This window comes from Ranitomeya imitator, chromosome 6 (assembly GCF_032444005.1).
Source record: "Ranitomeya imitator isolate aRanImi1 chromosome 6, aRanImi1.pri, whole genome shotgun sequence".
Classification (NCBI taxonomy): domain Eukaryota; kingdom Metazoa; phylum Chordata; class Amphibia; order Anura; family Dendrobatidae; genus Ranitomeya; species Ranitomeya imitator.
The window spans coordinates 78,713,949-78,727,203 of NC_091287.1; the positions used below are offsets into that span (position 1 = coordinate 78,713,949).

The 13,255-nt window shown below is 46.1% G+C and overlaps 1 protein-coding gene across 1 annotated transcript in view; it reads right to left on the reverse strand.

The window, feature by feature from the left end:
* Window positions 1-13,255, reverse strand: part of DNAH11 (dynein axonemal heavy chain 11) — a 380,134-nt gene that overhangs the window by 193,764 nt on the left and 173,115 nt on the right. The window contains exon 39 of the mRNA XM_069729806.1: window positions 5,291-5,485. Coding sequence (XP_069585907.1) covers window positions 5,291-5,485 — 195 coding nt within the window. The remainder of the gene's footprint in view (window positions 1-5,290; window positions 5,486-13,255) is intronic.

The following is a 13,255-nucleotide window of genomic DNA, read 5'->3' on the forward strand; positions in this document are numbered from 1 at the left end:
CCCCCTACCTTCCTCGCCTGCAGGGACTTTGACTAGAACATTCTTCTGTTGGAGCTCCCGGACCTCAGACTCCAGCGCCAACTGCTCTGTAGAGGAGGAACGAACAGGTGTTAACATAAATTTGTCCCGAGGAGTATGGTGGAAGTCTAAGGTTAGGCCTTTCTCCACAATGCCTAGAATCCATGGATTGTTTGTAATCCGCACCCAGGCTGGGTAGAAGGCCGAAAGCCTACCCCCCACCTGGTCCGCTAGTCATTGTGGTTTCTTGACCTCTCGTGAAGGATTAAACATAAATCCTCTACCCCTCCTTCTGCTGTTGTCATATCTAGTAGATTCTCTGTTGGAGTCTCTATATGGTCTTCTGCGGTTGGACCATCCTCTATTATAGTCCCGTCTGTAGAAGGGTCTTCCTAGGAAGGGAAAGCGTTTCTTACTATCCCCTGCTTTTTCCAATAGCTCGTCTAGGACTGGTCCGAACAAGTGAGCTCCTTCACAAGGAATGCTACATAATTTTGTTCTAGCTTGTAAGTCCCCTGGCCAGCATTTTATCCATAGTGCTCTCCTGGCTGCATTGGATAATGCCGAGGACCTGGCGGCCAACCTGACTGAATCTGCTGAAGCATCTGAAAGGAAGGCTGCGGCATCCTGGATTGTGGGCATAGAGGACAATATTTCCGACCTAGGGACTTTATCTCTGAGCTGATCTTCGAGGTGGCCCAACCATACCATCAAGGATCGAGCGGTACAAGTGGCTGCTATGGCTGGCCTCAAGGACCCCGCTGAAGTCTCCCAAGCTCCTTTAAGGAAGATGTCGGCTTTCCTATCTAACGGGTCTTTCAAATTCCCCAAGTCGTCGAAGGGGAGAGATGACTTTTTGCATGCCTTAGCGACTGCTGCATCCAGCTTCGGGACTTTATCCCATGAGGACGAAGCCGCTTCTTCAAAGGGATACCGTCTTTTAAAGGCTGGCGGAAGCGACCCCTTCCTTTCTGGTTTCTTCCATTCTTTTGAGATTAACGATTTGATCTTGTCAATCACTGGAAAGGCTCTTCGGGATTTTCGCTCAATACCCCTGAACATAACATCCTGAATGGAACATTCCGACTGGGTATCTTCTATCCCCATTGTGCTGTTAACTGCTTTGACCAGATGGTTAACCCTCTCTAGGGACAAACAGGCTCGAGCAGACTCCTGATCCTCAGAGGAGGAAGTAGACGGAAGAGACCCTGAGCTTAGCTCACCCGAGTCCGAATCTACCTCAGATAAAGGGGATGACCTTTTAGCTTCTGCTCCCCGAGACTTGGATCTCTCGGCACCTTTAATTTCCTGTCTCACCATCTCTCTTATCGTAGAGGTTAGATCAGGCGCCTCCTCCTCCAATAAACGTTGAACACATATTTTACATAACTTCCTCAAATGCCCATCTGGAAGCGGCTCTGCACATTCGGCACACTGCCTATGTTTGGCTTTGGACAAACTTTTCCTCCCCTGATAGAGGAAAAAAGACAAGGGGAACACAATCATCACTAAGTGGACTTTCACGAAGCTCACTTACCCCGTCCAGTAATGAGTGGTACCGTAGATGGGGGGTCCTTCGTAGCCGGCAAATCCTTACGGCCTGAGGACTTTGGTATAGAGATCCGTGCCTCCTTAGCTCCACCAGCGCGGCCACTGCCACTAGACCGACGCTGGGAGCTTCTACGAGGCTTATCTGACTGCTGCTGCGGCGGCTCCTGCTGCTGCTGGCTGGTAGTTCCTTCTGGCGACTCCATTATGGAATGGGTGAGGAACTCTGACCAGCTTGCCGCATTAAATACCCCCAAGGTACCGCCCCCGGATGGGGGCCAGCAGGGAATCCCAGGTGGTCATTAGACCGTCTGCCGCTGTGCTGCGCTACCCCTCCCTGAAGCCCAGACCGTTCCCGCAGCTGGGCGCCGCCATTAGCCAGAGATGACGCTACTGCGCATGCCCAGCCGCGTCATCCGGCCGCGCCGCTCGCCGCGTCATCCGGACACGCCCCCTTCAGGACGCGGCGGCGGCGCCAAGCCGACACGCGGACCAGGACGCCAGCAGACCCCCCGGACCAATGCCGCGTCCCCGCCCGGACCAGCGTGACCCCCGGGCGAGTAGCCAAGCACCTCTACATAGGTATGCGCTGCGGACGTCCGAGAAGCTAGCCTATGACAGAGGCTGCTTCCTCCTGCTGTCACCTACACCGCGCAGTGCCCCTGCCGTGTAGGTGCTTCCTGCCCCCTGGACGGGCCGAGGTAGGGGACCCCCGCTACCTGTACCGGGCCGCCAGGAGTGGGGAGTTTTCTTACTTCGACCCTCTTGTCAGGGCCTGTCTGCAAGAGGTTCCGCTGTCAGGGACAGGAAACCAAACTGACGTGGGAGAGAGGTACCGCCTTTTTATGTCTGTAGGTTTCCTGTCCCTGAAGGGCGGATCCCCTCTCTCGTTGTGCTGTCATGGCGACTGAATAAATATTTTTTTTTTTGCATAGCTTTATTCTGAGAGCTATAACTTTTAGTTTTTCCTCTGATGGGGCTGTATGGCAGCTTCTTTTTTGTGGGACTATATTAATCTACATTCGTCTTTCTGATCGCGTTTTATTCCACTTTCTGTTCAGCGGTATGATGAAAAAGCAATATTTTTTGCCCCTTTTTAATTTATTTCTTTTACAATGTTCACTGACGGGGTAACTAGTGTGAAAGTTTTATGTGGTGGGTCTTTCCGGACATGACGATACCAGATACGTGTTCTTTATTTGTTTATTTATTTGTTACATAAAAATACAAAATTTATGGGTACAATATTACATGATCTAAGGGGCTTGCTGTAGCCTGGTCATGATGACGTTGGGTCACCATGGCAACGATCAATCCCTGCGATGACATTGCGAGGGCGCCGATCGGTGTGCAGAGGGAGCCCCCTCCCTCTCACTGCCTTCTAAATGCTGAAATAGATGTTGATTGCAGCATTTATGGGGTTAAACTGCCAGAAGCGGTGTGCGCACAGCTCATGGCAGTGAAAGCCGGGTGTCTGGAATTATTTTTCAAGAATAAATAGGTAGAACAGAAAATGTGTGTGGGAGTTTTTATTCAAATAAAATTTTTTCCCTGTGTGTCTTTTTATTTTTAATTTCGGGGTTCGTAATGGGGGTATCTGATAGACGCCTCTCTTTTACTAACCCCTGGGCTTGATGCCAGCTGACATTACACAGCTGACATCAACCCCAAAAACTATTACCCCCATTTGACACGGCACCAGTGCAATTGGGAAAAGCAGAGGTTAAGTGCCAGAATTGGTGCATCTAATGGATGTGCCATTTCTGGGGCGGCTGAATGCTGGTCTTATTAGCCTGGTAAGGGGTCAATATTCATGGACCTTCCCAGCCTATTAATATCAGCCCTCAGCTGTCTGCTTTGCATTAGCTGGTTATTAAAAATAGGGGTGTTCCCACGTCATTATTTTAAGGTCCCCACATTTTTAATAATCAGAAAAACACAAAGCAGACAGCTGGGAGCTGATATTAATAGCAGCTGTCTGCTTTCCTTTGGCTGGTTATTTAAAATAGGGGAGAGCCCTCATCATAATTTTTAAATTTATTAACAAGTACAGTAAACTACATATGCAAGGCACTGCTCCACTTGGACGTCCGCCTTGTGGTTCAAGATTATTATCGTTTATATTTTTTTTTTATTCTATGTTATGCAAAGTAATTTCCCTATCCACATTTGTTTGCAGGGCAACAGTCCTGCACTTACCCCCATTTTGCTTATATTTGCAGCCCCCTTGCCCTTACTACGTCAATTTTACAGCACCAAAGTACAGATTCAAGTTTGGCAGAACCCGATCATCCACTGGTCCGCTCAATTTTTTTTTTTAAACTCGCACTTTGGAGAATTGCTGAAGTAATACAAGCAGGACTAGTCCCCTTACACAATCAAAGCAGCATTTATCAGGCATTGGTTATATGATCTGAGCTGGGTACTTTTGATTCTGAAATGTTGCGGCATTTCAGAGTAAAACATACTTTAAAAGTTGCCGGGGACCAAACCACAAGTCGGACTAGTTGGACAGGCGGTATTGTCCCTGCCTCATTTCTCTACCTATGGGGGCATATAGGCAGACAACTGTCAAATTAGGTCAGCGGACAGGGAAAAACATCTGGGGACCAGTCTGTCCAACTAATCTACAGTACTTCTCAGCCTCAGGTGGCTTACAAAGTATGTTCTCTGAAACGTCGCAGCGTTTCAGTGTCAAACTTATACGGCTGAGATCATACAGATAATGCTTGATACATGCTGCCCCTAGATCGGGCAGCAAGTATCAGCTGTCAGGTTCACTTTAAGTTTTCTTAGCTCCACAAGAGGCTACCAGAAAAGTTTTGAGGAGGCGGTCCTTGTCCATTGCCAGATTTCACACAGAAAGGACAAAGCATGTCTGACGAAGAGCTGAGTATAAAGGCGTTTCATTTTGTATCCTCAGACCCTCATCAGACATACTGGAAATACAGCTAAAAGACATTAAAATATAAAACAGACACTTGAAGGTAACATGAGTGCAATGACTATAGCGTTACATCTGGTAGCTCCACACATTAGATTAGTTGTGGTGATCAGTATCTCCAGCATGGCTGATGAAGCTCTTAGGACACAGACCGAAATGTCCCATACATAATTTGGATTGCCTACATATTAAAGAATCTTCTTTTCAGATGCAGACATTTGGCGTACCAAGGTTTTCTTTGTTTATTGGACTATGGAGTGGTGTCCCATCCGTGCAACCACCCTTGTTGAGTACTGTGTGCCTTGTCCACTACAATCTTAGGTAAAACCTCTATCCACCATTCACAATAGATGATGTTGTAGTGCGCCTCCTCCCCCACTCTTCACAATGACATGTGCTCAGATTAGAGCTTGTTCAGATAATGCTTCTAGGCAAACAGGATCTGGGTCAGTCTATTGCTATTCCTACAGGAAGTAGGAGTCTAATATTAGACCTGGTGACCAATGTGAAAATTGCACATTTATTTATTTATTTATTTATTTAAAACACAGTGATATGAAATAATAATAAAGAAAATTGTCCCAAATTATAAAACATGATAAAATCATGTTTTAAACAATAGGTCATTTTTTGATGACATATTCCCTCAAACTATAATAAGGTTTTGAACCTTGAACAATTTTAGAAAACACACAATAAAAGTTAACCTTCATGTTTATGTCAGGCTGTCTGTACATATTTTAATGAAAGCAATTAAAATAAATTGATTTTTGTTCTTACTTTGAGAATAAAGCTCTCCTCGGGCTGTAAGTGAAGCTCGAGCATAGACTGCTTAACCATCTGTTCAAAAGGAAGGTCCCTCTTCCTCGGTACATCCAGTGCTGGAAACAGGTCACTGATCAGGCCCATGAAAATTGGGACATCATCTGTTACTATCTTAGGTAAATTGAAGTCTCGTAAAGCTCGCATGAGTACCTGGAATCGGGAATTAGGGGAACACATTAATCTGAATACAGGCTATATACATTTCTACATAAAAAATGATTGTTATCAACCTTGAAATAAAAATACAATAGATGCTATAATATCTGTAGATATATAATAATTACCGTATACAAGAGAAAAGGCTCCCCTCTCAAAACACATTGTGCTGAAGTGGATGGAGCGGAGGATGGAGCCGAGGCGTGGTCACACCTGCCTGGCCGATTCATGTAAAGTGGCGGCCTTTTTAAGCCAGCAATCATAATTTATGGAGCGGTGCATGGAGGTGCGAGACACTCAGAAGAGGCGCTGAATTCATTAAGTGGTGTGCGCCTCTTAATGAGTTTGGTGTCTTTTGTACTCCATCAAGACTTGTGTATCGCAAGCCTGCATTACGCCAGCCTTGGTGAATGCGCCACTATGATAATAATTCTAGAAATGTGACATAAAATTGATCATATGCAAAGATTGGGGCACTCTATCATCCAATACTTAGCAACTCCCCCTTTAAGCAGATGATGCAGCTTATGAAATGCATGGATTAGCCATAGGCTCTCCTGAGCCAAGTGTGACAGCCTGTATTTCTATGCAGCTGTCATGATCAGGTCAGGAGAGCCAGCGGCCAGTCTGAGCACTGCAATGCAATCATCGTTCATATTATACGGCCGTCTGACAGCGCCCTTAAAGTGAATCTGTCAACAAATTTCACAATACAAACTGCATACATTTATAAATTAAGTACCTTAGACCTGATGAGGTTGCTGTACTTACTCTGAAAATCCAGGTCAGAATGGCTATATAATGGGGGCGTGGCCTAGCAGGAGATGTGAGAGGACTCTTGCCGGACCTCTCCCGCTGCCCGAACGGAGACTTAGTGGATACTAAAGGCGCCGCCGAACGCCAAACACCGGAGGAGCAGCTCCTGAGTAGCCGGGGAGCAGGGAGAGTAAAACGCGCGCTGCAGGAGCCGAAAAATTACGCGCAAAAGGCAGAAAGAAGCCGGGGTGGCCGGCTGCACGCGCTCCCAAGATGGCGCCGACAGCGCAGCAGAGGAGGTGGCAAAGGCAGGCGCTGCTTACCAGAAGCGGCTAGAAATACTAGCAAAGCTGGAGCAGTTCGCCAGAACAGAGGAGGCAGGATGGATAATGCAAGGAGCTGAAGGAGAGGTGACAGGAGGAGCGGTGGACTCAGTGGAGCAGACGGGTGAGCAGGCTGGGGCACAGAGGGAGGTGGTGGAGAGTGAATCCTGCATAGCACCCACCATAACACCAGCCATAAGCAATACCCCACTGGATAAAGGGGCTGGGCTGGCCCTGGATTGTGCAGCACAGCTGGGAACTGTATGTACTGATGAGGCTGCGGAGCCGACCCTGAGGGACATTTTCTCTGCTATATTGTCTTGCAAGACTGCTTTAACAACCCTAACTGCTCAGGTGGATGGCCTGAAGGGGGAGGTCTCCTCGTTTCGCTCAGCCATGCACAAAATGGAGGGGAGAGTTGAACTGTTAGAGGAACGTGTAGGGGGAGCGGAGGACCAAATTGCCGAAATGACTAAAAGGGAGAAAAAATACATCCAGCGCATTTCAGAGTTGGAGCTTAAAACTGACGATCTGGAGAACCGCTCACGTAGAAATAACTTGAGAATTGTTGGTGTGCCTGAAAAGGCAGAAGGAAACAACCCCACGGAATTCATTGAGACATGGTTGAAAACTAAGGTGGGAGGAGATAGTCTCACTAAATTATTCGCGGTTGAAAGAGCGCACAGGGTGCCGTCCAGACCTCTGCCCCCTGGATCCCCTCCAAGGACCTTTCTGGCTAAAATCCTGAACTATAGAGACCGAGATATTCTGATGAGGAAGGCCAGGAATATGGAGGAATTAACCATCGATCGCAACCGAGTATCTATCTATCCTGACTATTCCACAATTGTGCAGAGGCTTAGGATGAAGTTTGGAGAGGCTAAAAGACGTCTGCGTGAACTGGGCCTGGCTTATTCTATGCTGTATTCGGCAAAACTACGCGTGGTGGCTATGGACAAGGTCCACTTTTTCCAGAGCCCTGAGGAAGTGTCACACTGGTTGGATCTGAACGCGAAGCGTATTGGAGCGGAAAAGAACCGCTGAGGAGGATCAGGAGTGATTTTCTGTCTAAAGTGTTCATCTGACAGAATTAACTGAGTTACGGGTTCACTGTGACAGAATACTGGAGTAACTTGTTTTGAAGGACTATTGCGCTATGGTTGTGTTCGGCGGCGCAACTGTTTTTACATTATGTTTCAGATGGGCGGGGGGAGGGGAACGACTGTTGGATAGTGGGAAATTTATTGTGGGTGAGTCAGCTTTTAAGTCACTGGTAGGAGTGTTAGTACGTTCCCCTTTTTCTCATATAGAGAGGGAGTAGGAGTTCTGTGAGGAAGGAGGTTATTGAGGGAGGGAGAGGTAAGGTTCAGGTTATTTTGCAATAATGAGGGATTGGGGGGAGGTTTGGGGTGGGAGGGGTCAGTTTAGGGGGGGTGGAAGAAGATCAAAAGATGGGAGAAGAATATTTTCATTGTTTGGCAATATGATGGGAGATAAAGTAAAAATTTTGAGCTGGAACATTAGAGGTCTATCAAACAATACAAAGCGTACGGCGATTTTGCAATATATCTTGAAACAGAGGCCCTCGCTGATATGCCTTCAGGAAACCCATTTAGTAAAAGAAAAAGTGGATATACTGCATAAAAGATGGGTGAGGAAGGCGTACCACGCGACATTCTCGAACTACGCTAGAGGGGTGTCGATTCTGGTGCACATGAGCGTACCGTTTGAGGAGGTGGAGGTGGTGATAGACAGTGATGGACAGTATGTATTCCTAGTGTGTAAAGTATTTGCTAAATTGCTATGTGTAGTGTCGGTATATATTCCTCCACCGTACTCGGGGAAAAAATTGCAGGAAATCCTTAATATAGCCGGTAGATGGGGAGGAGTTCCTTTGCTTATAATAGGAGATGTCAATAACATTATTAACGATCACTGGGATAAGGGTCAACACGCACAGCTGAGGGCGGAAGGAAATGAGACAGCGTTTGGCAGTTATTTGAAAGAAGTGGCATGGAGGGATCTGTGGAGAGTCCGTAACATTGACACATACTGCTTTTCCTGCTATTCGACGACATATGGCTCGTTGTCTCGCATCGATTTGGCCCTAGGTAATGAAGGAATGGACGGGCTAGTGGAGGAGGTGGCATATATGACTAGGGTAATCTCGGACCATAGTCCGCTTGTGGTAACACTGAAAATTGAAAGCCAGGGGGAGATAGCTAAACGGGGGTGGAAAATTAACCCTTTCTGGTTGCAAATTCTGGATATGGGAAAGATAGGGGAGGAGCTGGAGGAGTTCTTTCAAATTAATAATGGTAGTGCAGCGAAATACGTGGTGTTGGATACCATGAAGGCATTCTTGAGGGGGATATTAGAGAGATATCTAGGCACAAAACACGAACAAGGGAATCTGATAAAGCGATAATGGAAGAATTGAGGGTAGCGGAGGCTGCACTGAATGATCTGCGCTCACAGGACACCATAGAACGTATGAAGAAGGCTCAGGAGGAGGTGAATAAGTTACACTTACGTAGAGCAGAAAGGACAAGGAATTTCCAAAGAGAGGCATTTTATGCGGAGGGAGAGAAAGTGGGTCGTCTGCTGTCGGTGGTGGCATCGGCGCAAAGGGAATCGGCACATGTACATGCCCTAGAATTGGAGAATGGCAGTATTGTCACACAGGGGGCCCAAATTGTGGAAGGATTTAAGGGATTTTACAGCAAATTATATACATCACGATTGGAACAGGGAGAAGAAGGAATTGACAGGTTCCTAGAGGAGGCAGACTTGCCTAGAATAGAGACAGAGGATAGAGACTGGTTGGATAGACCGTTTACGGTGGAGGAATTGGAGGGGGCCTTGAGATCCATGGCGGGAGGGAAGGCGCCGGGGGCGGACGGCATTCCTGTCGAACTATGTGGCGACCTTGCTGAGGAGCTGATGGCTCAGTTGTTGGGGGTCTTTGAGGAGTCGCTGGAGAGAGGTATATTGCCTAATTCCATGAGGGAGGCCATTATTGTGGTCATCCCCAAACCAGACAAAAACCCACGGTTACCGAAGTCATATAGACCAATATCACTCCTAACAACAGATGTCAAGATTCTGGCTAAGGCCCTGGCGAACAGGCTGACCCGGGTGATAGAAAAAGTGGTTCATTCGGACCAATCAGGCTTTATGCCTAATAAATCAACTGCCATTAACTTGAGAAGGCTATTTCTCAATATGCAAATACCGGCTGATAATGCTGGCAAGAGAGTGGTGGTTTCCCTCGATGCACATAAGGCCTTTGATAGTATAGAATGGCAATACCTGTGGTCGGTGCTGAGTCGTTGTGGGTTTGGGCCAGTCTTTATGTCATGGGTGAGACTCCTTTACTCCTCTCCGGTGGCCAAAATCAAGGTGAACAATATGATGTCAGACAGCTTTCAGCTTTTTAGAGGTACAAGGCAGGGGTGCCCGTTGTCCCCGCTACTGTTTGCTTTGGCGGTGGAACCACTGGCAGCGACTATCAGACGGTCTCAAATGGTGAAAGGGTTTTTATATGGGAAGATGGAGGAAAAAATCGCCTTATATGCAGATGACATACTGCTTTTTCTTGAGAGCTCTGGGGAACCATTGAGGAACGTAATAGCATTAATCGAGAGATTTGGGCAAATTTCAGGGCTAGTTATTAATTGGGACAAATCGAGCGTTTTGCAGGTAGATAGAGAAGTGGATTGTACAAGGGAGGTGGAAGAAGGTACAAAATTAAGGGTGGTCACTCAGTTTAAATATTTGGGGATTCAAGTAGCTCTTCCCTTAACCAGATTTGAGGAACTTAATCTCGAGCCTTTAATAACCAAGATACGCACTAAGATCTCAGCTTGGAGTAAGCTAAATTTGTCGGTGGTAGGAAGAGTAAATCTCCTCAAGATGGTGGTGATGCCTCAGATCTTATATGTCCTACATAATTCTCCGGTATGGATCCCGATGAGAACATTCCGTAAGCTGAGATCGTTATTCGGAGAGTTGGTGTGGGGAAAGAAGAGCCCGAGGATTAGGCAGGAGACTCTGCAGAGACCCAAAGATGAGGGGGGGCTTGCGTTACCCAACCCATGGTTGTACTTTCTGGCTGCACAGAGCCAACATCTTAGGGGACGGGGGAAAGGGTTAGAGGAAGAAATGGGTCACAGTAGTCTGGTGCATATCAGCGGGGTGTGGCCCTTGAGTTTGGGTCTGGAATCAGGACTATTTAGGAAATTGGGGACTGGTTGTCCCACCATGAATTTAATTCATAGAGTATGGCAGATGCTGAAGCGAATTAGGGGAATTGGGGGATTCACGGAATTTTCACCTATCTGGGATAACTCTTCTCTCCATTCTCCCATTCCTTCCATATGGTTAAATTCTTGAAGAGATAAGGGAATTAGGCTATTAGAACAACTGATTCACAATGGGAGTCTTAGGTCTTATGATACGCTTCAGCAGGAATTTCAGTTTCCGGGGTTGAAATGGTATCAATATAGGAGAGTTCAGCACGCTTTTCAGGCACAGAGGAGGAGGGGGCCCATAGTGATTCAGAAGGATCTCATGTTAGACTGTATACTAAATAATAATGGAACAAAGGGGGCTATATCGGAAGTATATGGGGATTTACTACACACATTTTTGGAGGATTACCCGATTAAAGCTAGAGAGAAATGGGAGGCCGAACTGGGGGAAATAGACGATGACAAATGGGGGTCTATTCTGGAATACATACCTAAATTGTCAATGAGTGAGCCTGGGAGACTGTCGCAACTGTATGTGGTTAATAGGGCCTATAGGACACCCGACTTGTTGTTCAAAGCCGGAGTGAGATTGGATTCTGAGTGCCCTAGGTGCACTCAGACTGAGGCGGGTATGCTTCACATGTTGTGGGTGTGCCCCAGGCTCTTTTCGTATTGGGTAGCAGTGTTGAACCAAATTGGGGTGCTTTATGGATGTGCGGTTCCCAGGGATCCAGTGGTTTGTATACTTGGGTATGTGGAGGAATTGTCGGCCGATGAAACTGCCAAAATGGCAATAGCTAGATTGCTCTTCGTTGCAAGGAAAGTGATTGCGGGATACTGGATTAGGGAGGAACCTCCAACCAGACGAGAGTTTGTTGCACAAGTGAATCATATTGTCCAGCTCGAAAAAAGCATCTATACCAAGAGGAATAGGATGGGGTTTTTTCAAAAGCTATGGCAGCCATGGCTAAATGGGAATGATTAAGAGGTTGTGGAAAACAATGTTAATAATACAATATGTTTGTAATAAAGAAGATCTTCTTGTGGGGGAGGGGGGGAAAGTTGGGGTTGGTTATCTGAGGGAGGGAGGGGGGAGAAGGGGTATATTTTCTTGTTAAAATAAAAAACACAAATGCACCTTGTTGGATAAGTAGATAACATTTATTATGATCAATAAAAATTTATCTGAATGGCTATATAATTTGTTTCAAAGGTTCCCGGCCTAGTATTAAGCTGGACTAATAAGGCACTTTTTAAAGCTTCTTTGAACCACACCAACCCTGCTCCCTTTTCACTCATGTTCACTGCCTTGATACAGAATGAAGTGTCTACTACAGGACCTGACGGTCCGCATATTCTTCCATGCAAGGCTTCATTCATCTTGTACAGGTGTGACAAAGCGTCTTCATTTTCAAACTTCATATCAAAGAGGGAGCTTGCCAAGTCTGTGACCCAACACCCTCTGGCACATTTTTCTTAGTTAAATGCATATACTGTAATCGGGGCTAAAAATATTTTTTTCAATTGAGTTTCATTTAAAAATGTGCATAATTTGCCTTCTGCATCCTCTGCATTGCACTGTCTATTGCTGGCTTCAGAATGAGTTAACCTGCTATGATGGTCTGATATGAAGTTTCTCACTGCTATTTGTATTTTTCAGAGCTTCTCTCAAACGACTTTTGACCACCGATCACATTAAAGGGAAAGTGCCGCAAATTTTAATTTTGTATTAATTATTGTTTATATAATTATTATTGTTAAAACAAAATTAAATGTCCAACTTTTTATAAATTTTTACTTTAGCCACTGGGGGCTGCCATTTTCATTTGCCATATACCAGGATGAAGCCATATACCAGGATGCACTATATGGAGCCCATTACACTATGTGGCACTATATGAGGCCATTATACTGTGGAACCATTACACTGAGGGGCACTATATGGGGCCATTATGCTGTGAGGAACTATATGGGGCTATTATACTGTGAGACTCTATATGAGGCCATTACACTGTGGAGCCATTACACTGTGGGGCACTATATTGGGCCATTATGCTGTGTGGCACTATATGGGGCTATTATACTGTGAGACTCTATATGAGGCCATTACACTGTGGAGCCATTACAATGTGGGGCACTATATGGGGCCATTATGCTGTCTGGCACTATATGGGGCTATTATACTGTGAGACTCTATATGAGGCCATTACACTGTGGGGCACTATATTGGGACATTATGCTGTGAGGAACTATATGGGGCTATTATACTGTGAGACTCTATATGAGGCCATTACACTGTGGAGCCATTACACTGTGGGGAACTATATTGGGCCATTATGCTGTGTGGCACTATATGGGGCTATTATACTGTGAGACTCTATATGAGGCCATTACACTGTGGAGCCATTACACTGTGGGGCACTATATTGGGC